Genomic DNA, 26,987 nt, shown 5'->3' with positions numbered 1-26,987 from the left:
AAGGTAATAGCAATGACAGCTTCTGACATTTTTTGCTCTTTGTCATTTCAAAATAGACTTTTTCTTCCTTTTTGGAATTTTGTGGTGCATGAGTACCCTTAAAGAGGTCATATGTAGAAAAATAACATTATCTAGTACAAAATATATTTGAGAGCATGAGTCATGACTGGGAACCAATATTTTGTAAGGATACTTTACAGTCACTTTTAGGCAATGTTTATACAAAGCCTAACAAACTTGACCCTGACTTGGCAAAATCAGTCAATGAGTGAATTAGGCAACCAGTTTAGTTGCTGTCCTGGAGTTCAGACCAAGCAGCTGGGCTGCAGGGGCCCACACCAATTAGTTTTGCCAGACAGTTGTTTATTGGGTTCGCACATAAGGATATGATCTTCTTGACGTTACAGAGATGCCAGGTTTCTTTTACATAAAATATCTTAGTCGATAATGTGTAAATATATTTTCTGATTAAAATGGGTATTTACATAGGGGTTGCTCACATTACTGCTTCACAATGATTAAGGATATGGGGTAGTAGCCAGTATTCTTCACAACCGATAAGGCAGGATCACCAACTCATCAGAACAGAAGAGGCAGCCATTATAGTTTGGACAAGAACCCAAGTTTTCTCTTGCTGTTCCCAAAGGTACTGCAGCTATCTGAATACACCACTCCTTCCCTTGATGAGACCCACGTCAGCCCAGGAGTGTGATCTCCCCCATACCTCCCAGCTCTAACCTGGAAAGGAAGCAGGGCAGATATTTTAAAATGTTGTCCCAGGATCCTATGGGCATTCCACCCATAGGGGAATTCCACCCTACAGGTCACAATGTATTTATCTCCTAGGACAAAAGACCAAAAAGAAGAAATGGGGGGCGGCGAGGGAATAAACAGTAGTGGTGAGGTGACTTACTTACCCCTCACTCCCTTAACTGAAACTTTCTCTAGAACAGCAGGAAGAGTCAAAGGAAGCGCTGAAAAGATGATGCGCTCCTGCAAATGTTTCTCAGCTTCTAGGATTTTGATGGTCTTCATTAGTCTGAATGGATGCCATCAGCAATCTCTAAATCTATAACCGCTCTGTCGTCTGCAGTAACTCTCTGTCACTAGGACTAGCTGTTTTGGCAGGAGCTCTGGTACATTTGGCCTGGAGGCTGTGCCAGAGACAAATGAAGGTCAGGCCTGAGTTTGGTGGCACCTGGCTCCCAGCCTTTTGTCCTCAGTTCTGTTTGCGCACAGAACCCCAAGCACATAAAAGAATACTGTGTGATCTCATCATAAGTGCTTCAAACTTATTGTACCATTTATTGAATACAATTTCCCTTCTGTTGAGAAAACTGTGTCTGAGAGACTTTATGAAGTTGTCTTATAGGGAATACAAATGGGAAAAAGCGTACAGATCCACTGGTGTTAAGCAGGATTGTGTGAAATAAACAACCCTGTTTTGCTTAGAAAAATCTGTTAGATCAAGAAAAGAGTGACTTTTCAAGAGAAAGATGGGTTTTCAAGATCTGACCGTGGTATATGGTACTATGTCATTTTATTCTGGAAAAAAGAAAGCATTTACAGCCTACTATTTTAAACTGAAACAACAGCTTTTGCTAATTTTCTAGCTTGCTTTTTTTGTAAAGTACAGTGACCAAGCACAGACAATCATGAGCAAAATGTTGACTTCAAATGAAATTTTGTATGCAATTTTTAATTAAGCAATCCCGTGCAAACATTTTTTTTTTCTTTAACATCAGGAGGAAAGAAAACAACCACACTTGGGTGCTGGTGGAAAACAGAAAATGCTTTCTCATTGCAATCAGATTTCAAAGCAGTGGAGTGTAGGGAGGCAGGGCCCAGGCCCTTAGTATTCTTCAGGGTTGCTTGATTGCAAGTCTCGCAAATATGAATCAATTATGTTAGGAGGTACGCCTTGCAAGAGAAGCCTGCAGAAGGAAAGACCACCTAGAGAGGACAAAAAGGAAAAGGCCAAGTCAAAACCGTCTACATGAAAAATTACTGAAATACTACTTCCTGACTAGCTGCCTAGAAATGTGACTAATTATGTTCCAGTTAGTCACAAAGATTCATTCAGTCCTACTGGGAAATCTCCTGCATTTAGTACATTTAGAATTTAAAGCAGTTGGCATCTAGAAGGAAAAGCAAGTTCCCGGCAGATCCATAGCAGTTTCTTGTTCCCTGCTATTATTCCATCTTAGTTTAAATTCCTAACTGGTTTTGGAAAGGATCTATTGCTCTTTTGGGTTTTGGGATTCTTCTATAGATGATTTAAGCCTTTTGGTTGAATGGCAGAGTAGATGTAGACCATGTTATGAATCAGTGAGAAGAACTGTTTTCCTGTTCGTTAATGTTCCTTTTAACTTAGCACAAAGAACTCCAACTCAAGCACAGTGGAGAAGAAAAAAGGAACCACTCCTTTAATTTTGGCTATTTATACACTATCAAAGTGCAAAAATTGGAAAGATTTTGTTAAAAATAGTAAAACGTGTCCAATGCCTTCTGAACGTGAAAAATCCTACTACTATTTCAAACTTACCTTCCATGTGTCTGAATTATATTTATAAAATAAAAGTACCCCTTCACAAGAGAACCCATGAAACTATAAAAATTCATGGTCCTTTAAGGAAGTGCTTCACTACTTGCTAATAAACTCACGTCCAGGCAAAAACAGCATGCCATTTGAACATTCTTAAAACTTCTTTAATGCAAATTTGGGAAAGTCATTCTCCTTTTTAAAAAAAAAAAATTCAAGTCACATATTGGTAGAAATGATGCCACTTATGTACATGTCCATTCCTTGATGCAAAGCGTTCAGAATGCTTGGGTATCATTTTCATCAACATTAAATGCATTAATTCATGCTTTACTGCATTCAACAACTTGCTTCATGTCAACAGGAGATTGTTGTGATGAATAAGTACTAGCTGTTAATGTCAAGATACTTAAATACAAATTAAAACTACAAAGTTAGAGATTTTAAATAGTCTATTTTCATTGGATTACAGAATGAAAATCATGCCATACTCCACAGGCTTTGTATGGCTTATGACAGTCATAAGCTTCATATGCCAAAACCATATGAAAGCTTACCTTAGATGATAATATACATTCAAAAATCCTTACTGTGCTACAACTAAGGGAAAGAGAGAAAGAGAGAGAGAAGTTGTAAGCATTAATAAAGTGCTAAAACCAAAGTTGAGTACTTGTTGGATGAAATTATAGTCATGATTATGATGAGGTGATTTCATTAATCCTTAGTCATGTGAAAGATGTAGGAAAATAGAAGCATATGGAGTGAAGGGCAGGGATCCAGTCACTTCAAAAGGATAATTAATATGTAAAACATTTATTAATATGCACAACAACTTTGCCTGATCAGGTGGCAAAGCCAACTTGATTGTACAGTGAATATTTATGGTAAAAGCTTCCAAACCATTAGCTTAAAAAAAAAAACCTACAACATATATATATTGTGTTTTTCAACAAAAGAAAAACAGAGACAAGAGACAAAGCATTAGTGTACATATATATATGTTGAAATGCTAAAAGGCAAAATTATCAAGTAGATAAAAATATTAAACTAGTATATTCTATAATATTGTATTCTGAACTGATTATATATGACTGATCTAAATAAACACAAGGCCTAAACAAACTTAGGGTAGAAAGCTACTCTATGTATAATCTACAAAACCTTAAAGAAAGAGCCCTAATTTGGTCATCTTTTGCAAGCTGACATTATCTCTGGGAATTGTAAACTCAGGCATAGATTTACAACATTAGAGTTTACATCAGGTTGTTTACCCAATCCCAAAGAACTTCTCAATTCATTATTCCAAATGGGGGTGAATTATACTTGTAGAATAGCACTCATTTATTGTTTAATACATTTAAGTAATGGGACCCAAAATTTTCTTTCAAGTTCATAAATATATGAAATAATTTTAGTTCCATGAAAATATCTAAAATGTCCAACAGATGGATAGGTCATAGATATTCTATTGGTAAATATTTCATTGGAAATCTTAAATATGAAAGTTTCCAAATATTGGATCCAAATATTCTAAATATTTGTGTCCTTTCTTCATCAAAAATGTCTAGAATATTTTTCCTACAACTTAGTAAATTAAAAATGCTCAACATGAATCTAAGGAAACTACAGCAGAAATTATCTTAAAGGAAGATCATATTTCTCTTCATTTGGAAAATGAAAATATTAAAGAAATGTCATTGATTCCCAAGTTTTGATAATCTGATATCTCCAGTGAGGTCATCTTAAAATGTAGCTCTTTGGCTTTATTTATGGGGATGTGTGGTATAGTACTTAGTTTTCTGACAAAACATAGTGCCTACATTAATTAATATCCTTGAATAATTTGGCCTTCCTGTTCATGGCATAAACACTGTATGCCATGAGCTGCTAACAGATACAATGAAAAGCAAATGAGAAAGTCAAGCTTTACATGCAAAGTGCGATTTCATGTAAGAGGAATGGAACAGAAAGTAGAAATATCCAGTGGGATATGAACTTTTAAAACCTGTTGCTGCCCCTCCAGGAAGATTGGTTGTCCAGGGGTATTTAGTCCTTGATATATCACTGTAGAATTAGAATATTTGTACCAGTATTTATTTATTCTCAGTTGACATTCTTACCTTTTTCTTTTTTTTTTTTTTTCACAGCTTAACTTGATTCAAGTCACCTATTATCAGATAACAATCTGATGATAAACAATCTTGGGTTTACTCTTAGGACTAAAAGTTTTCACCAATATACCACAGTTGATGCCTTATTATGAACTCATGTACTAGGATACATTCTTTATATTATTAAATTCAGTTACTATATAATTTACTATATAATTACTATAAATGATATATCATCTATCTGTATAGTATTATTTGCTTCTATGGAGGATCCCAAATGTTGAACCATTTATGAAATAATCATTTTACACCGTTAGCAACATTCTTTTATTTTCAAAGCATGCAGAAGTAGTACTAGTTTTTTGTTGGATTTTGTTGGATATTGAGACATAAGTACCAACAATACTTTAAAAAAGCTAGGGGTTGAGAAACCAGATATATTTGCAACTCTTAACTTAGTTTGAATTTAGAACTAATAAACAGATAAAAATAATGCTTAAATTTGTAAACACTTTCTCAATAGTCATGTTTGACACTTTGTAAGAATATTATTGTTTTATATTTGAGAGAAAAAAATTTAAAAATTTCTACTTATTCAGTTATCAATCTACTATACTGTATTACTTGAGAATGGACAGAAATCATAGCAGAAAGAATACTTTTTTTTAAGTTATGAAAAAATTTTTTCAAGAAGTGTCTTTATTTGTACTAGATTTAAGACTAAAACCTCTTTTTTAATATTAATACCTTAAGTATTTACTATTTTTTCTAAAATAGATATTTACAAAGTTATATTTCTGACTTTTGAATCATAATTTCTTCATTACAGAGAGGTAGAAAAAATAAAGATTTTGGTTATCACAGAAAAGCAATATAACATAATAAGAAAAAGAGAAAAGACATTAGGATCATGTCACCCATTATCTCATAACAGAGACTCTGACAGCTATAGTTTTCATGGTATCCCAAAGTATCATTTGATTGTCAAGAAAAAAACTCCAGTATAAAAATTACACCCAATTACTATAAAAATTGATTAAGATGACAGGTTATTCTGAGACTTTTCTACCACATAAATCCTTATATGTTTCTTGGTTTACATTAGTTGCAGCATTTCTAAAAACTAGTATAAATGAAATACATACCTATAAATGGAAAATTTTTAATGAGATTTTAAAAGCAACTGATTATAATACAATAATATGGATATGCTATATTCTCTATGTGCAATATTAAATGCTAAATTAGCAAACTTACCCATATATATATTAGAAGTTTCACAAAATAGTAAACTAATTAAAAATAGTGTAAATTCCTTAATTGTAGCTTCATTAGATGAGCTTTTGCACTAGACTTTTTAAATAAATGGATTATATCATGAAAGTCATATTCCCTTGACTTTACTCATCCTCACCATGCTGTACACATGCTAGCATTCCACTGACATTAATATTCATTTAGTTAACAAGAATTGCAAGAGATGAGAATAAGTCTATTTAAACAAATCAGAGTGAATGCAGAATGTAATAATGTCTTCTGTCCCAGAATTCTCTCTCCCCTTCCTCTGCCACCCCCAAACATTTTAGCACGTAATTTGGATTTCGCAGTAACGACGATAAATAAATGATTTTCTTTCATTTCAGTTTATACATGAGATCTTTGATGTCATACCTTTCACCTCCAGTTTGCATTCGATCTCCACTGTCCCAAGGTCATTGACAGCTTTGCAGCAGTAAGTGCCTCCATCATAGGGGCTAGGCTTGCGAATCTCCAGAGTACAGACCCCTTGGTTGCTGAACATCCTGTATCTTGGGTCATCCACAATAGCAACTTTGTTTTTCATCCAGGTTATTTTGGGCTGAAGTTAAGATTGAAGAAAATAAGTCAAAATATATCAGTATTTAGCATAATAAATAATAGACCATTAAAGCCAGTGACCAAATTTTAAAGCATGGCTTAGAAAGAAAGTATATCTGAGAAGAATCCACATCTACTTGAGCACTGTTCCTTTCAAATTAAATTCTACATGGTGCTTGGCAAGAAAACAAATGGGCAGGTCAGAAGCAAGCCAGACTTGTTCAGAAGACAGCTCTGGGGCTCTCTTCCCAAATGAATTCAGATGCATTCTAATTTGATCTACAGGTTCCTGATGTCAACTTACCCTGGAGAGTGTATGTTGCTGGGCATTTTTCAGAGAATCCTCATAAGGTGTCACAACCATCTGATTTTCTCCACTTCCTTTTCCTGACATTCTTTTCTAATTCTTTAGGGGCTGCTTATGCCTCCTCACCATTTCATCTCTCCTCAAAGAGCTCTATTCATCATCTAGTGGAATGGGTCCACTTCAGATAATGCAAGATCAGTAATGACCAGTCACCCAGGAAGCTGACTCTATTCTCCTTGGCCTCTGAATTACATTCAATCACCCTTGACCCTCCCCTGCCTTCCCATATTCTCTTCTCCCTTTGGTAAATGTACACTCTCCATATTCTCTCTTCTGCCTCTTATATGCTTTTGCCTTGCTCAGACTCTAGAGACTTTCTTTTCTGTCTCCTTCATACCATCATCTTCCTCTCTCCATCCTTCTTCGTCCTTTCAAATGGGAGCATTCACTGAGGCTTACCCCTTGGACTTTGGCTTTTTGATTACTAGTCTCTTTCCTCAATGATATTCCTTTCTATAGTTTCGGCTCCAAGATATGGAATATAGCAACCCCATGCCTAGGATGAGTCACAGCTCTGGCCTTTCTCTTAAGCTCTGGTGACCTCTCCTCTCCCTCCTGGTCATTCCTGCTTGTACCGACATCACTTCCAACTAAAGATGAATTCAGGATCTTCCTCTCATTCTCAGTGTAACTTCTCCCTTGACTGGTCTATTCCTGCTGATGGTATATGCAGGAATCATACCACTTTGCAATGTTTCCAAATTCTAGGGCACTTTTCCCACAGTGCCACCAGGAAAAAAAATATCTCTATGGGAAACATTCATTAATTCGTTGCTCTTTTCAAATGCCATCAAGAAACCTTAAAACCTTTCTAAATCTCTTCAATCAGATATGATTTCTTCCTTCCTAGGACAGCACATTTTATATTCTGCCTTGCATTACAGTATCATCATTTGCTTTAATCTATTTTAGAAAATTTAATGAATCAATATTACCACCAGATTTTTCACGTGAAACAATATTACTTCCATCTCCTTACCTCTCAGTATTTTTTAAAATGGGTGTTTTGGGTTTTCCTAAATAGTCATCTTTTATTTAGTAAAGAAATATAAGCATTTTTTTACTACTGTATTTAAATAGTGGACCTAATTATCCACCAACACCACAATGCTGCACTCTCCTCCCTATCCCAGAAAAAGATAACAATAGCACAACTTATATTGTTATTTGCAATTATAATGTGTCTAACATAAAACAAAAAAGGGATTTGGGGGCGCCTGGGTGGCTCAGTCAGTTAAGCGTCCGACTTCAGCTCAGGTCATGATCTCATGGTTTGTGGGTTTGAGCCCCGCATCAGGCTCTGTGCTGACAGCTGAGAACCTGGAGCCTGCTTTGGATTCTGTGTCTCCCTCTCTCTCTGCCCCTCTCCCGTTCATGCTCAGTCTCTCAAAAATAAATAAAAATGTTAAAAAAATTTTTTTAAAACAAAGGGGAATTTGGGACTAATTCTTAAATTTAACTAATGTGATTGAAAAACTGGTACCTTAGGATTTCCTCTCACACTGCAGTTCAGGGTGGCATTGTAACCAGCCACAGCATAGGTGTTAACCAAAGGCTGAGTAAACATGGGTGCCTCCGTGAAATCAAAATCTTCATACACTGGATTTTTGTAGATTTTACCTTAAAAACAAGCATTAGAAAAACACAAATTGGCCTGAGAATATGTCATTCTTGGCATACTTTATTCATGGTTAAAACTCCCCTGAGCTTATAAAAACATGTAAAAATATGGGTGAATTCCACACAACATTCATTCTGAAGTGTACAAACGGACAATCGCACTGGGACACAAAGTCAGTATGGTCATCTGAGTCTGAAAGAAATACTGAGAAGAATCTGGTATCTGACTATTTTGATCAACAGTATATTTTAATGTAAAGGCAATGAGCAATGAGGACTTTAAGGACAGTGGTTTATGAGGAAATGAAATTCCTATCTCTGATTTTAGCCATCCAGACCCACAGCCCAGAAGTTGGAAAGAAGTCAGAAAGTTTATATTTTTTAAAAAATGCGATATTAAAAATAAAAACAAGGGGCACCCTGGGTTGTTCAATCAGTTAAGCCTCTGATTCTTGATTTTAGCTTAGGTCATAATCTCAGTTTGTGAGATTGAGCCCCACGTTGGGCACTGTGCTGACAGAGTGGAGACTGCTTGGGATGCCCTCTCTCCGTCTCTCTGCCCACCCCCTCTCAAAATACATAAATAAACAGTTAAAAAATAAATAAAAATAAAAATTTTTACTGGTAAAATCAACATTTTACTCAAACATTTTTACCACAATTTAAAAATGTGTGTTTATCAGTTTCTGAATTCCCTTTCACCACATCTCTATAGCCAGTCTTCTTGAGAACATCTAGTCATTGAAAACTGGGGTTTCCAGATGTCCAGTTGTAATATTGTGATTTATAATAAGAAATACATTAAAACCTTGGTTTGCAAGCATAATTCATTCCGGAAACATGCTTGTAATCCAAAGCACTGGTATATCAAAGTGAATTTCAGGAAACATTGGCTTAGTTATGATCACGTGATGACCGGCATCACATACTACTAGCACTGCAAGACAACTCGTTTATCTCATAAAAATACATTAGAAATGTTCGTGTCTTGCGGAACACTCGCAATTCAAGACTTCACTGTAAATATTTGGTCTTCTGGCCCCATTTCTGTCACAGAGCTCCTAAAACCCTTGAAATTTCCTAAGGGAGGAAAGTTATAAAAGGGTCTTTTGTTAAATTAATGAGGTGACCTTTGGACTGAAGGATGGGGACTTGTTGCCAGCTGTGATTAGTGGTTTCAAACTTTCAGTCCCATCCCCAGACCTCCAGGGAAGGGAGAGGGGCTGGAGATTGGATTTAATCGTGGTAGGGAAGCCTCTATAAAACAAAACAAAACAAAACAAAACAAAACAAAACAAAACAAAAACAAAAGGAAACCCCTCACACCCCCACATACTGGAATTGAGTCCAGAACCTCCTTATATGAGTCCACTGCTAACTCACCATCCTTGGCGATCACAGCACTCTCCTTAGTCATTGTTGCATCCTCACTGAGGCCACACATGTTCTCAGCAAAGACCCGGAAATAATATTCATTTCCTATGACCAGTTCAGTAATGGTAGCATTGGTTCGGTGATAATGCTCAATGACAGTGAACCATTCCTAAAGGAAAAAAAAAATTTTTTTTTGAGAAAAATCATCTAAAAACACACAACTATTCCAACTGTTGATTAGAATAAACAGTGGGGATGTTTTATTAACTATGAGAAAAATAGCACTGATTTTTATATTGAGAGTACTAACAACGTACATTTAATTTGTTTAACATTTTATAATATACTTATACTTGATTATGTATAATTTAATATTTTTTTAAATCTTTATTTATTTTTTTTTGAGAGAGAGAGAGCGTGAGTCAGGGAAGGGCAGCGAGAGAGGGAGACAGAGAATCCCAAGCACGTTCCACACTATCAGCACAGAGCCCGATGAGGGACCTTGAACTCACGAACCATGAGATCATGACCTGAGCTGAAAGCAAGAGTCAGATGTTTAACCGACTGAGCCACCTAGGCACCCTTATAGTTTAATCTTCATTTACACATTAGATTCATATACCCTAGATGTCAACTCCTACCTTTATATTTTCTTCCTAAGTGTACAGTGTCTGTCACCTATCTTTTGTATAACAACATCTGATTTTAGAATTTTAGTGTAAACAGGGGCGCCTGGGTGGCTCAGTCAGTTAAGCATCCAACTTTGGCTCAGGTCACGATCTTGCAGTTTGTGAGTTCGAGCCCTAAATCAGATTGTCTGCTGTCAGTGCAGAGCCCACTTTGGATTCTCTGGCCCCCTCTCTCTCTGCCACTCCCCCGCTCTCTCTTTCTCTCAAGAATAAATTTGGAAAAAAACATTAAAAAAGGATTTTTGTGCAAACATCTATTCTGAAGAAGAGATGATGCTAAATCACTAGAGAAAAATTAATATCACCCAATAAGTTTGCCTAATATTAAAGTAGGTTCTTCTGGGTCTTTGCTCAGATATTAAACCTCTTCCCTGACTGTTCACCCTCCCACCATTCTGTGCGGGTTATACTCTCTCACCTTAACCTGGCTAAGTTTTCTTTGCAGCACTTGCTACCTTAAATTACATTATATATTTACTGTTTTACTTGTTTCCTGTCTACCTCCTCCACTGAAATGGACACAGCACGATGAGAAGAAAACACAACTTTTCTTCTTACCCCTGTATCTCCAGTGCCTATTATAATACCTGGCACATAGTAGGTACTATGCACAAAATAAATGTTTATTGACTACCCGAATGAATGAATGAGAAGCTAAAACAAGTAATTTTCTTTTCAATTTTTCCTCACCATACCAAGAAATAGAGTAGTCTCAAAGTTTATCTTGCAACCAGTAGAGAACCACAGATATTTAGTACCACTAATTGAGAAAATACATTTTTTAGATGTTTTTAAATTTTATTTTTATTTATATTGAGAGAGAGAAAGAGAGAGAGAGAGAGAGCATGGGGGAAGGGCAGAAAGAGAGAGAGAGAGAGAGAGAGAGAGAGAGAGAGAGAGAGAGAGAGAGAATCACCAGCAGGTTCTGCCCTGTCAGAGCCGGACTTGGGGTTGAACCCATGAATCATGAGATCATGACCTGAGCTGAAATCAAGAGTTGGACGCTTAACCAGCTGAGCCACATGCTTTCAAGTGCCCCAAGAAAATACATTTTCTGATAAAAAGTGCATAAAGGAAAAGGATTTTTCTTAGAATTTTTAGGGGCCATCATTATCTCAGTATTTTAGATATATATTTTTTTTTTTTTTAAATTTTTTTTCAACGTTTTTATTTATTTTTGGGACAGAGAGAGACAGAGCATGAACGGGGGAGGGGCAGAGAGAGAGGGAGACACAGAATCGGAAACAGGCTCCAGGCTCCGAGCCATCAGCCCAGAGCCTGACGCGGGGCTCGAACTCACGGACCGCGAGATCGTGACCTGGCTGAAGTCGGACGCTTAACCGACTGCGCCACCCAGGCGCCCCTTAGATATATATTTTTTAAGTAGGCTCCATGCCCAGAGTAAGAGCCCAACACAAAGTGGCTTGAACTCACATCCTTGAGATCAAGACCTGAGATGAGATCAGGTATTGGACACTTAACTGACTGAGCCACCCGGGTGGTCCATATTTTGAATATTTTTAGGACACCAGGCAAATGTAGTTATGACTTCCTTTATTCCCAGAGCACTTTATTCCAAAATTTATTCCAGCATTTATTGTATTGCTTTGTCATTTGGTTTTATGATGTTTTTCTTCTTGCCTAGATTGTGAGTGCTCCTTTTTTTCCCCCCGATCCAGTAGCTAGAACAGTGCTCAACATATAGTGAATGAAGAATAAATTAATGTGTTGGCACACATAATGAAAAAAATGTCTATGAAGTTATGAATGACAACAGGAATTTAAGTGAAGAGTAGCATCTGTAGCCACAATGAGACAATGGTGTGGTATCTCCTGGGAGTTACACTGGACAGACAGAAACACAGGGATGCAGAGGTTGGGGATCAGTCTCTGTCACCAGTTAGAACTCAGTCAACAGTGAGAAAGTCCGTCCAGGTTCACCTGGACTTGACTGGCTATCCAAGAAGACAAGTTCTTACTGACATCTACTAGTGTAAATGCCTGAAGACTTCCTGTCAATATCATTAAGTATGATATTTCACTCTTCCTACGAGAAGGAAGAGGGGCTCGATGCCATTGTGTGCCCAAATATTCATTTATTCATTCATTCACATACAGGTAGGGCAATAGTACGGTGTAGAGGATGGATTCTGATGCAGGAGCACCTAGACTTTAACATTTAAAATGGTGATCTCGAGCAAGTCATTTATCCTTTCTGAGCCTCAGTTTCCTCATCTATTAAATACAGGTAATAATAAATCGTACTCCGACTAGGTTGCCTCTTGAACACACTAATAAGCTCCTTCCCTCTTCAGGAACTTTGCACTTGCTGTTCTCTTCAGAATCTTTCTTTTCTAACTGGTCTCTTTCTATACATGTTATCCAACATTTATTTTACAAGGAGAAAGAGTTGCATGGATATAAATCTGAGTCAGAATCCAGAGTGACTAAATATTTGTTGAACAAATGAATTTATTGAATTCCATTGAGCACTATGTCAGCTGCTTTATACTGTTTTAGCCTCATGATAACCAAGCAAAGTAAATATTCATGTCCTTAAGAGGACCTCATGCCCTGCCCCCCTTTACTTTTGATGAAATGCGATTTTGCTGCTGCTGAACCAGAGATGGCCAGACCTTACCATGCTCTTCTTATCAGCTTTCTGGATCGTGTACCCTGTGATGGCTGCATTTCCATCATCCTTTGGTGGTATCCATGATAGAGCAACATTCTCTCCCCAGACATCCTCAATCTTCACCAGTTGAGGTGGACCTGGACGGTCTAGAGGACGAATTCATGACATCATTATGAGGTCATTTTCCCTCCCAACATATGCAGTGGTCCCCCACCTTAATGGCTGTTTTGCTTTCAGAGGTTTCCATTACCCCAGGCAACCAAGATCCGGAAGCAGATGCTCCTCCTTCTGATATAGTGTCAGAAAGTCAGTGGTAACCTAATGCTATGTCACAACGCCTGCATCATTCACCTTACTTCATGTCGCCATGTAGGCATTTTATCATCTCACATCATCAGAAGAAGGGTGAGTACAGTACAGTGAGATATTTTGTGAGAGAGATTAACTTTTATTATGGTACATGGTTGTACTTGTTCTGTTTTATTGTTAGTTACTTTTGTTAATCTCTTACTGTGCCTAATTTATAAATTGAATTTTATCATAGGTATGTACGTAGGTATGTACGTAGGACAAAACAGCATATATAGGGTTTGGTACTACTCACAGTTTCAGACGTCTGGGAACCTGTCTCCATCAATAAACAGGACTGCTGTACTTCATTGTAGGAAGATATTTTAAAATGCCCTTCCTTCCCTGCATTTCTACCCACATTTCTTTCACCATTCTTAAGCTTTAGGAGAGTGGAATGCACTCCAGCTAAGCTCATCTGGAAACTCTTGACTGTTATCTTCATGGAAAGACAAGGATTTTGAAAGGAAAATTTAAATGAAATTTCAAACCTCATCAACCTTCACTCCAAGAGCAGGCTACTGGCAATGAATCACAAGGCTACACTGCCTAATGGGAAATGTAAGCTGACCCTGGGCTCCAAATCTTAGAGCCCATCTGGGCCAAGCAGCTCTGGCTTTTGGTGCGCGGCACGGAGGCCACAGCCTGTGAGTGGGTTCCTCTGCTGTACCCAAAAGGTCCCTTTAACGTGCATGAAGAAAACTTATTTTATCTCTCTGCCAATGTTAAATTTGGAACCAATAAAATAACTAGAATAATAATCATTATTTATTGAACACTTTGAGTGTGCAAGCAATGTCCTGGGCACTTAGAACTACCTGTTAAAGTAACTACATGGCCAAGTGGAAAAGAGAAGTCCTTCTGTGTGTTTCAGAGGGAAGGTGCTCTTCCAGACCTGGAGGCTCCCATTAGAGTGGGGGCTTCCATGGGGGTTCCCATTAGAATGGAGCCCAGCCAGATCCAAGGGCACAGGGTAGCCTCAGCACTCCCCTCAACTTAACAGAAATCAAGAACGGTTAGCCAGTAGGAAGTCAGTACTTAGCTTAAAGGGTGTGAAATTTCAGCCAACAGGAAGTTTCTCCTTTAGTGAGAAAACTCCTAGTTTCAGCAAATTTGCTGAAATATAATAATAAAAATGACTGGACTGGAAACAAGGCTTCTGTAGCTATGCTCTTAAATGCATTTCTTCGCATTGCAAAAATTACAGAACAGTTCAAGTGAGAGGGGCCTATCTGTGAGAGATCCTCCCTCTATTACCCTAACTCTGGACAGAAGTAAGACCTACACTTATTTATTCATTTATTTGGACAGGAGAGTGAGTATCTAGCCCTGTAGGAATAACCAATTAGGTGTTTAACTATTTAGGTACATCTTCCTTACATTTAAAAAAACTCTTCCCTCTCCATTAAAACTGTATTAGTTGAAAAATTTAGGTGTGGTAAGAAACGTGTTAAACTATGTTCAGAATCTGCTTTGTCTTTTATGCCAGAATTCAAAACAGGAAATAGTTTCATCATCAAGGAGTTGAGAAACAGAATAAGAGAGAACTGGATTATGAAGCGGTACAGATGGTTTGCACTAAAAAGTACATATATTAATTTACTTTAACATATATGCCCTAAGTCTCCATGATTAGTTTTTCTAGTAAGAAAAAAGGTATTTTGAAATACAAATTTTACCAATGTAATTTTAATTCTAAAAAAAGAATTTTATGGAAAGCCACTCTAACACAAATTCTTACTCTTGCCTTAATGACAAGGACAATGAGTACAAATATTGCTTTGATAGAACATTCTTCCAAACCTACCAACGATCTGGATATCGATTGAAGCCGTTTCCACAAATTTTTCCACTTTGACTTGCAGATCATATTTCCCAGAGTGGCTCCTTTCTGCTTTTCTGATAAATATGATTGTATCAGTCTCAGAGTTGCGAATGTTTATTTGATTCTTATCAATTTCTGCACCATCTTTCTTCCAAGTTAATTCTGGTCTTGGTTTTCCCTAAAGAGAAAGACAGGAAAAAGTAGAGGGGGAGGGAAAACAGATGGTTTCAAGATTTTTTTTTCAGTGTTACAAAAAATGACAGTTGCTGATCCCATTTTCGGCAAGGTTGGAGACAGCCTGGTGGTCAGCGACTATGGCAGAAACAGTAATACTCGCATTGCCTGTTGGTTGCATTCTGTGTGCAAGGACTACATTAGGTACATGAGGTTTACTATTTCCTTTCATCTTCCCATCAAGATAATAAATGTCATTATCCTCACTTTTTGGATAAAGGAATTAAGTGACTTGCCTAAGGCCTTGTGACTTAAGTTAAGTGCTGGAACCAGGTCTTACCGCCAGGTCTCTCTAGCTCCAAAGCCTGTATAACATAGCATAATGGTTAAGGACATGGGCCCTGGAATCTGTATTTGGATGCTGACTCTACCTCTTAATAGCTGTGTGACCTTGGGCAAGTTATTTAAACTCTCTCTGCCTCAATTTCCCAAACTGTAAAATGAGAACAATGACAGTACCTATCTCACAGAATAGTTATAAAGACTGAAGTTCTTTTAGTATTATTTTTTTCCAATTTCTTTTTTAATGTTTATTTGTTTTTGACAGAGAGAAAGCACAAGCAAGGGAGGTGCAGAGAAAGGGAGACACAGAATCTGAAGCAGGCTCCAGGCTCTGAGCTGTCAGCACAGAGCCTGATGCGGGGCTTGAACTCACGACCTGTGAGATCATGACCTGAGCCCAAGTTGGACGCTTAACTGACTGAGCCACCCAGGTGCCCCAAGACTGAAGTTCCTAAAGCTTCTGTACACTACATACGTGCTTTATTATTATCTAAATGTACATGATATTATTTCCACAGCATCGTACCACTCATTTCAGACTTGTCTACAATTCTCTCTCTGCTCTTTCTAGCTGCCGAAACTATGCTTTAACAGCAAGTTTTGGGGGATTATAATCTAATTCAAGAATACATGTTTTGGTTTATATTACAAAGGAACTTCCTAGGATTTCCAAAGACCCAGGCTCACCCTGCAGACAGGAACCGAAGATTAATTCAGTCAGCTAAGGCATAGCCTTCCTTTGGGCTCCTAACATGGCTTGTGGATAGGTTATGATAAAAAATGTGAGAGACCCACATCAAACCCCTGCCTACAGAGCTTGAAGAATGGTTGGGGTGCTTAGACTTACATGTGGGAAGTGGAGAACAATACTGTTAAAGATAAGGAAAAACAGTTCCAGGTTTCACTTCTGTAAATGTACAATTTGCTTTCACTACTGGGGAAACAAAAACCAGAGTTTTCCGATAATATATGCAGTGGAAAAAAAAAAAGGCACTGGAGGAAGTGTCCACAGACATGGACTCTGCTCTTGAAAGTGCCATTTACTTGTGTGACCTTGGGCAAGTCACCTAACTTCTCTGAACATCAGTTTCTTCTCCTGTCAAGTGGTGGTAAGGAAATCTGCCCTTCTTGCCTCACAAGGTATTTCTTAGGATCAAATGAGATGTTCATGAGAACTCTTGAGGTTCCGCAAATAGATGAACATGACACAATGGTCTCATTGCCCCCTTCCTGGCAGCTGAGCAGCCTCTGGGATGCCATACCTGTGAGGTCCCTGTTCTCATGGTCTTTCCTCCCCCCAGACCCAGCCAGAAGTTAGACACACAGACTCCCAAGATGTGGGAATTGGGATTAGCATTAGCAGTAGACATGGTACAAAAACTGGAAATTTTGCAGCCCAGATTCAGCAGCCCCACTCCAGCCCACGTGCCTGCCTAGTGCCAACTCCTGGTTTTATTTGAGGCTGTGTGGGGAGAGAAGTGGGAGGAAACTTGTCAAGCCACCTCCTTCCTCCCCTGCCCTGTTTATACTCATGTCCTCCTTGGCTTTCATTTTGATTTCGCACACTTTATGTAGAAGGTAATCACTTCTTCGAGCTGCAGGCCCCAGGTGCTGGTGCTGGAATTGGTTGTCTTTTAGCTTGCTTGTCATGGGAGCCCGGGTCTGAATGAGCTGTGTGTGTGTTCAAATGTGTGCAGAGACCTAAATTCTAATTCTAAAGTCTTGCTGTCTGATGTAACAACTACATGGCTGTTTAAACTAAAGCAAATTAAAATTAAGGAAAACTAAAAATTAATCTTCCCAGTTGCACTGGTTCCAAGTTTCACATTTCAAGTGTTCAATGGCCACATTTGGCTCGTGGCTACCATATTAGACATTGAACCTGTGAAATATTTCCACCATCACAGAAAGTTCCATTGAATAGTGCTGTCTAGGGGTCTAAAAGGAGTCAGACAAGTAATGGGGTGGTGGTACAGTGTATGTGTGTGTGTGTGTGTGTGTGTGTGTGTGTGTGTGTGTGTGTGTTTATGAGACCAAAACTGATTATTATAGGTGAGGCTTGGTCAATCTTGTAAACAATAGAATCTTTTGCTGGAGCCATGATTTAACAGTGTTTACATCTTTCAGTTAGTGGCATCAAGATTTCAACATTCAGTTATCCCTCTTCCTTTGGTTTCGGGTAATCATGGGAAGTAAGCACATGATGTTTTCCTGAATATTACTCCGAGAGCTTCACTTAAAATGAAGACTAGTTTTACGGATATATAGGACCAGAAAGAATCTTCAAGCAATTTCTTGTTTTGCTATCTCCTTGGTGTTTCCTCTCTGCCCCACTGTAGTCCCTGTCTTCAGACCAGTCCAAGCTAGGTGTCATTTATCTCATGCAGAATGAAAATCTATCAGTTTGATAGATTTCTCAACAAGCACAAGATTGTTTAATCACTCCCCAGATCTCTTGCATTATTTATCTACTTTCCCTCTGAGGAAGTCCTGGGTCATGATGAATTTAAGTGCTAGAGTACCTGTCTCTGCTTCTTAAACACCCCAGCACTGGAAAGAGAAAATAAGTGCCCCTGAATTATTACCTGGAAAGGTATAACCAGATTGACAGCTTCTCCAACTCTGCGGATATAGGTTTGCTTCAGGTGCCTTGGGATGCGAATCTTCGGAGGCTCTGAGTGAGGGCAGAACAGCATAATTTTGTGATCAGTAGAGTACACTGGAAATAGGCTTACATAAGCATGCTGGCATGAGAGTCACTGGGATATTCTTGTGCTGATGTCTCTACAGTAAAATCTTAGATGTGCCATTAAAAGATTATGTATGGTAATTTTAGTTCTAAATGCTTTCTTCAAGCAGAGATATTTTCACAGTCTGGCTCAACAGAACTTATCCTTGACATCCTTGATTTTATAGCAACTTCCTATTTTTACAGTCATTATAAGTCTAAAACAACTTTATAGAAAAACACCAAGTTTTCTCTTAGGATTTTATATGTATTTTTCAGTTTCTGACAGCAAATGCATTCTGCAGTGAACATTCCACAAAAGATCCATAGGCACCACATTAGCTGATAGGAGTGCCCACCTTTTCTCACCAGAAAAAAAACAAAACAAAGTTTTAGTACCTAGCACTTGTTATTTAGGTAATTCTGTTGGAATTGGATAGTAACTTTCTCCCCATGTGGCTACGAGGTACATAATAGGTGGCCCTAGCCCACTATGTATTAATGTTCATTAATTAAACACCATAAAGATACTAGAGCATGTTGTTGCAAACCCATCAGAAGCAGGAAGTCAAAGGCTCATAGGTTCACAGGGATGAGACAGGTGTCAGCACTTGAGGGCTTAGTATGTGGCAGACACTGGACTAAACACTTTTGATGAAGGGACTAATTTAAACCTCAAGGCCACCTTGTAGGATAGGTACTATTTTACTTTATGATAAAGAAACAGGAGGATAGGAGGTTGAGTAATGTGCCCTTGGTGACACAGCCAGGATTAGAACCTGGAGTTAGCCTTGGGACACCTGGGTGGGTGGCTCAGTCGATTAAGCATCTGACTCTTGATTTTGGCTCAGGTCATGATCTCATAGTTCGAGAGTTTGAGTCCTGCAATGGGTGAGCTCGAGCCTTACTTCAGGTGAACTCAAGCCCCACTTCAGGTGAACATGAACCCCGCTTTGGGTGAGCCATGCTTCTCTCTCTCTCTCTCTCTTTCTCTCTGCCCCTCATGGGATTGATTCTCTCTCTCTCTCTCTCTGCCTCTTCCTCACTTGTGTCCTCTCTCTCAAAAAAAAAAAAAAAAAAAAAAAGAACCTGGAGTCAGGCTTGAGTCCTATGCTCTACTTAGAAGCATGAACTTCTGAGTTAGAGATCTGAGTTTGAGTCCTGGATCTGATACATGGTAGTTCTGGTTTCAGACACCTGTTCCATAAAATCAGGATGATGAAAGCACCTAATTTGTACAATTGTTGTGAGGATTAATGGTTGAGAACAGTAGGTGTTCAATAAACTTGAGGAGATGATGATGATGATGATGATGATGATGATTACTGATATTGGGATTGGAAGAGAATTTGGAGATCGTGTAACTCCCTAACTTTACATATAAGGAAAAGGAGACTCAGCCAGATTCTGTAGTAAACTAAACCATCATCATAATAAAAGCTAACACATATTGAGAGCTTATTATGTGGCAAACACTCTGTAAAGCAGCAACATGGATCAATATATTTAATTCTGATAGCCTCTTGATGTGTCAAGTACTATTATTAAATTTTTTTTTCAAAGTTTATTTATTTTTGAGACAGAGACAGAGTGTGAGCAGGGGAGGAGCAGAGAGAGAGAGGACGACACAGAATCCAAAGCAGGCTCCAGAGCCTGACATGGGGCTCGAATTCATGAACTGTGAGATCGTTATCTGAGCCGAACTCAGACACTTAACTGACCAAGCCACCCAGGCACTCTTGTCAAATACTATTATTATTTCCATTTTGCAGATGAACAAATTAAGGCTCAGGAAGATCAAGTCTCTTATCTGAGGTCACTAGCTAATAAATGCTGGAAACAGGATTCAACTTAAAAAGATTGGCTTCTGAATCTACTAAGAAAATGTATACTCTTCATGCTTTTTTTAGAAAAATTTTTTAATGTTTATTTATTTTTAAGAGATGGACAGAGAGACAGAGTATGAGTGAGAGAAGGGCAGAGAGAGGGAGACATGGAATCCAAAGCAGACTCCAGGCTCTGAGCTGTCAGCACAGAGCCCGATACGGGGCTTGAACCATGAAATTGTGACCTGAGCCAAAGTCAGACGCTTAACCGACTGAGCCATCCAGACGCCCCACTCTTCATGCTTTCTTGCATCCAACCATCCATCCATCCATCCATCCATCCATCCATCCATCCTGTAACTCACTCCCAATTGTCTGTGGCAGACATGGTCTAGAACTTAGATATCCAGGCCCCCAGTCCAGTGTTCTTTCCCCTGGAACAGGAACTCTCAAATGTTTTGGTCTCAGTTTTCTAACATACTCTTAAAAATTATCAAGGACCCGGGGCGCCTGGGTGGCTCAGTCGGTTGAGCGTCTGACTTCGGCTCAGGTCATGATCTCATGGTTCCGTGAGTTCAAGCCCCGCGTCGGGCTCTGTGCTGACAGCTCGGAGCCTGGAGCCTGTTTCAGATTCTGTGTCTCCCTCTCTCTCTCTGACCCTCCCCCGTTCATGCTCTCTCTGTCTCAAAAATAAATAAACGTCAAAAAAAAAATTTAGAAAAAGAAAAAAAATTATCAAGGACCCTTCCCAAAAAAGCAATTTCTCAGCTTCTGCTTATGTGGGTTTATCAATATTTACCATATTAGAAATTAAAACTGAACTTTTCAAATATCTAGTTATTAATTTAAAGATAACATAAATGATGTTTTAATGGAATTATTTTATATTTTAGCAAATCTATTTAATGTCTTACTTAATAGAGGATATCTGGAGTCTCCTATTTGTTTCTGTGTTCAGTCTGTTGTTGCAATGTGTTGTATTGGCTGAAGTCATTTAAATGAAGAAAATCTGGCTTTGCACAGACAGGAGATATATTTTAATAAACTTTTCAGACAATTATGGATATTCCTTTTTGATCCTACACTAAAACATGATAAATTGTGATTTCTTAAAGGTGAGCTGCAGCGTGGAATCTGAAGCCACTTCAATTAATTTTTCATACTCTGTTACATTAAAATCCACTAATCTATCTTACATTTTTTTAAATTTTTTTTTTAACGTTTATTTATTTTTGAGACAGAGAGAGACAGAGCATGAACAGGGGAGGGTCAGAGAGAGAGGGAGACACAGAATCTGAAACAGGCTCCAGGCTCTGAGCCATCAGCCCAGAGCCTGACGCGGGGCTCGAACTCACGGATCGCGAGATCATGACCTGAGCCGAAGTCGGACGTCTAACCGACCAAGCCACCCAGGCGCCCCTCTATCTTACATTTTTAATGTAAATCTTACCCATGCATATTTTTAATGGAAAACATCACTTCACCACATTACATAGATCTTCTAAATGTTGACATATTCCCTTATTCAATATAAAAACTACATTTGTTAATATCACCGCCTATTTCACGAGAAAAAAATTTTTTTCATGAGAAAAGTTTTTAAGTGTTGAGGGCTGTCAAGTCCATGGCGATGGATATGAGTTTCCCAAAATTCCAATTTTTGCTTCAAAGTTCACATTTTTTCATTGAAAGGCTGACAACAAAAACTCTAAGTTGCTTTCTTCACAGTGACAGGCTCATTCCATTTGTTTTCTTAAAAATGCCTGCCAAGTGGCCATTTTTTCAAGTAAAATGGAACTGTGTGAGAAAAGTCACTAGTTCAGCCTCTGGCTCAGTTGTACCAGCCCTCTTTCTACAGACAACCACTGTGCTATAGCACGCAGCGTGAGGTCTTTATATATACTTTGCATTTCACTGCCACATAGAGGTAGGAAAAATGTGTACTCGAGGACCAAGGTTTAATAAATGGATAATTTTTATGCTTCAGCAAGAACATGCCAAGGCAAAGCCGGCCGTCTGATTTTAACTCCAAGTGCAAGGTGGTGAGGAAGACGGAAAGAACTAGTCTGGTTCCGTGGCTCTGACTTGACCTGTGCTGAGGCACCTGTGGTTTTACTCGCCATTGCTTTCGCACCGTCAGGGCGGAGGTCAGACGCTGGAAAGGGCAAATAATGCGTTCATCTCACCATGAAGATGGCTCTGGCCTCGCAGACCCACTGGTGCCACGTTGCTGAAGTTGGCACTGCTGCATTCACGCTCCCTCTGTGGGAACAGGCAGCCTCGCCAGAGCTGGCTCAGAGCCTGGGGAGGTTAGCTAGCTGGTCGTCATTCCAAGTTACAGACTTTGAGCTGACCTCCACACTGGTAAATAAGAGCTGTTTTGTTCATTTCTAACTCCCAGGAGGCATTTACAATACATCAAAGGAGGGACAGCAAAATAGGAGGTTTTGAGAAAGAAAGGGGTTAAAAAGCAAAATCAAATAACATGAAATGGAGACAAAGTTTTGAAAGCCTTGCCACTTACCTATGATTTCCTTCACCAGGATGGGCTGGGAGTAGTATTTGGGCTCGCTGGCGCCCGCGGCGTTCACAGCCTTCACGCGAACAAAGATCTTTGCATCTGTAGGCAGACCTGTGATGGTGAACTTGGTCTTATCGATCAGATCTGTGTTTGCAACTATCCAATCCTCGGCTAAAATTCATAAAAGAAAAGGACAAGAAGGAGAAATGGTGTTTAGTGAAAAAAAATCATCCTAACTGGTACGGTCGACTCCAAACTAGTATTTTACTTACAATTAAATCAGTTGGAGGAAATATGATTTTGGTATGGACTCACATTACATGGGTAGGCATTTTTCATATTTAAATGAAAATGGCCTAGAATGGCTAATGTAAGTAACAGGAAGAAGGATAATCAGATTCTGCTATTTCTGAAAAACCTCTTATTCAGGATACTATGATACTAGAGTATCCTGAATTCTTGGGGACAGTCACTATGATTCAGGATACTGAGGTGATACTACAAGTATCCTGAATCACAGTACCTGTCCCCAAGAATTTTGTAGCAGTTTTACTCCAATTCAGTTTCATAAGGATTGACATACTCATGACATTTAGCCATCTACATATGTTAAAGTTCAGAAGAACAAGAAAATACTATTCTTACGAATGAGAGACACAAACCTTTATAGTTATATAATCTCCCTGTTTTATCTTGGTTGTTTTTTTCTTACGAGGCACTCATATGTGCATAGGGAGTCTGATAATGCTTCCATTTATGAATATAAGAAGCTAATATCCACGGCAGACAGGAAACACAGCCCTGGAGACAAGGCTTATAAGGTATTGGCATAATTCTTTCACTTCAATCAAAAATGATGATATTTTTAAAAGGTTTTGGTAGCTTTATCTATAACATCAAGAGAATTTGAACCCAGCATTCAAGGGTTGCAAATATTTCAACTTCTGAAAGTTTGCATGCATTATGCCCACAGGGTTGGTTGGGGGAGGCTTGGATCCCACATTATTAGCTCAATGCCTGCCCACCCCCTTGATCTCTAAGGACTTTTTCATGTGTGGGTGGTAGGTGTACTTCATGCTTGGTCATGGAACATTCCCAGAAACTGTATCATATAGTAAGAAAGTTTGAAAGCTTTCATAGAATACTTTACCTGGTAGGTCATATGCAGCCTCCCCATTTTCATCAGACTGTTTTGCTGATGTACCTTTGAGAATCCGTCATTAAAATTAATTAAAGACACCCACTTTCACACCAGAAGAATATCGTATCAGTAGTCAGCATTCTCTGTTAGTAAAGTATGCAAAGTATGCAAAGATATTTGTCTTCAGAGCAGTGACGGAAGAGACCAAACACATTGGGGTGGGGGGGTGGGTAGTTCCTCAGGAGATCCACAGCCTACTGTGTTCAGACTGTGGTTTTTGTCCTGAGGCATCTGCCACAGAGAAGAAGAGGAGACAAGAGGCTGGGCACCTCCAGCTGTGGGAACAAGAGGTAGAGAGGAACAAAGCAAGACCCTGAAGAGAAAGGAGGAGCGGGTCCCGGACTCCATAGGGGAGCAGCACACAGTGGAACAGTCTATCTTTTCACCTGTCCCTGCGACCTCAGCCAGGGAGGGTCCTCCCAGGCACCCAGGTAACACAGAACTCCTGCTATGGGGTTCAATCATCACAGTCTGGGAGTGAAGGCACTCAGGATAAAGCCAGCCCTGTCTTCCCAGGCAGCCTCTGGTTGCCATAACAACAAGTTCTGCAGTCAAGAAAACAAATTGAGCATGCCTGGGTCCCTGCGTTCCATGTGACTGGAGGGAATGTTGCTGGCTCATGGGGTGGTTGTGGGCATACCCCCACTGGTTTGGGATGATGCCTTTTCACGTGTTATCAGGAGAGGAGCTGGGGAGTGGAACCCCTTGGAACCTTCTCCTCTCTCTTATCCCATCCCTTCTAGGAGTATCTGGGAAAAGGAGCAGGGAGCCAAAATATCCTGGTGGCTGCAAGGGCATGTGGATGATAAAAATTACTTAAGGACACTGAAAAAGAAATACCTCTTTAAGCCAATGGTCAGGTTGGGAGTCACTGTGCTGATATTTTCATAGTGAAGAGACAGTTGATGAGAAAGTGAAAATAGGAGACAGAAAACGTGCTTGAAATAGTGAAGAACTAGTAAAGGAGAAATTTCAAGAGAAGACAGGACGAAACAAGATCAGACGGGAACAAAAATAGCCCATCCCTTCACGTTTGAACCACTTTAATTGAGGAAAACAGAGAAAGAAAACGGTGTCCAGGGGATGGGGAAGGAATACGAAAGTTGTTTGATACATGAGGAGAATTTTTAAGAACGAAAAGAAAGAGCTAGAGTGAAGGAAGAAAACAAAGAAGAGTAATGTACTGCAGGCATTAAAAAAAACAAAACCAAGAGAAAGGCAGAGTCAAAACCAACACACGATCTTATAAAAGAAAGAATTCTCTTACAGAATAAAACCTGACATATCTAAAAGCATTAAACACTACAGAAAATTAGTCTGGAGGACAACAGCCATTAAAAAGAATGAAGAATAGGGCAGCCACATAAAGAAAGAAAAGACTGCGAGAAGAAAGATATACACGTTATGAAAGAACTTCCATAGAAAGCTAATTCCAAAACGTTATGTGGCAAAATATATACATAATAATGACTGTGTACATATACATATGTATATACCCGTATACATATGTATCTACACAGATCACACACAAAATTATGTAAAATACACTTCGTTGTATTTTATCTAAGGTGGGTAACATCAAAATGACAGGCATCTATCATTTTGCTGTATCTTCTTACTTTTTAAACCTAGCAGAAAGAAAAGAGTAAAGAATTTGCTCTGTTTCATACAAACACAAATGTTCGTGCTTAGCAGCCACATCACATGTAAGATGGGGAGATTTTGCTGGTGGGGTGATATAAATAACAGAGTGGAGTACTCATGAGTTTTTGAAATGGGAGAGGAATAGAATGGGAATAAACCATATTCTGAAGTGCTCAAGAATTTACCTTTTTGCATTAGTGACACTACCCCCCTCCTATGCTGGGATGCCTGGGAACTTTCTCATAAGGCCCCTACTAGTTTTAGTTAGTGGCTTTCTAAGCCCTGGAGAAATGAAGCAGCGTGCTCTGTGAGCAGAGCACATGTCAATGGAACTGTTACCAGGATGCCTTGTCCCCCCGTCTCTTGTTCCCTCCCAACCAGCACCAATGGTGGTTTCCAGGGGTGCCCCAATCCAGGGGCCTGGGATTTCCTTTGCCGCAGTTTTCTCTCATAGGAAGTTTCTTCTCCAGAGGTTTTCCTCCTGGGAGGGTGCCTTTGTAGTCACATTCCTCATTTCCCAAATGTGCTCTGTAGTCTCCCTTTCCTTCAGATAAGATCCACATTAAAGTTTGGAGTCCAAAGAGCTTTCTCAGAGGCTAAATCTTGGCCTATCATTAGTGGTGATATGTACAAGCTTCCCCAGTGGGTTGTTTACTTACCTCATCTAGAGTGGAGCCTGAGTTCAAACTGGGACAGTTTTAGACATCCATTTTCAAATCATGACAAGCAGGATACCAAAAACACAACAGGCTTTCAGTGAATTTCACATCATTTTTGGTTTTAGGTACACTCTGGCCCATATTTTCTTGTGTCGTTTTCTCTTTGTCTGTTATTTCTATCAACAAGTTTTTTAACTGTTTCTCTTCTCCTTCTAAATTTCGGTGATTACATTTTTATATACTGAGACAAATTCCTGTCACATGTCAAACCTATTGCTTACACCCTCTGGGATTTAATGCTGCCACTGAAAGTTGTTCTTAATTCTCTTCCTCCTCCTCCTCCTCCTCCTCCTCCTCCTCCTGCTTCTCCTTTTCTTCTTCTTCTTCTTCTTCTTCTTCTCCTCCTCCTCCTCCTCCTCCTCCTCCTCCTCCTCCTCTTCCTTCTCTTCTTCTTCTTCTTTAAGGCATGATCAGCAGCTAGCCAAATATATAGTCTCCCTTTATTACCCAGAAGTAGGCAGCTT

At 39.1% G+C, this 26,987-nt stretch overlaps 1 protein-coding gene across 1 annotated transcript in view; it reads right to left on the bottom strand.

The window, feature by feature from the left end:
- Positions 1–1,277: 1,277 nt before the first annotated feature.
- The window catches only part of MYBPC1 (myosin binding protein C1), a 98,151-nt gene continuing 72,441 nt past the window's right edge, over positions 1,278–26,987 (bottom strand). The window contains 8 exon segments of the mRNA XM_030322304.1: positions 1,278–1,953; positions 6,325–6,511; positions 8,361–8,497; positions 9,881–10,040; positions 13,202–13,341; positions 15,351–15,546; positions 18,470–18,558; positions 22,963–23,130. Of these exon segments, the coding sequence (XP_030178164.1) occupies positions 1,853–1,953; positions 6,325–6,511; positions 8,361–8,497; positions 9,881–10,040; positions 13,202–13,341; positions 15,351–15,546; positions 18,470–18,558; positions 22,963–23,130 (1,178 nt within the window). The 3' untranslated portion in view covers positions 1,278–1,852.

Source organism: Lynx canadensis, chromosome B4 (assembly GCF_007474595.2).
Source record: "Lynx canadensis isolate LIC74 chromosome B4, mLynCan4.pri.v2, whole genome shotgun sequence".
NCBI lineage: Eukaryota > Metazoa > Chordata > Mammalia > Carnivora > Felidae > Lynx > Lynx canadensis.
The sequence above is the reverse complement of the archived record's forward strand: the minus strand, read 5'-3'. Positions and strand labels throughout refer to the sequence as shown.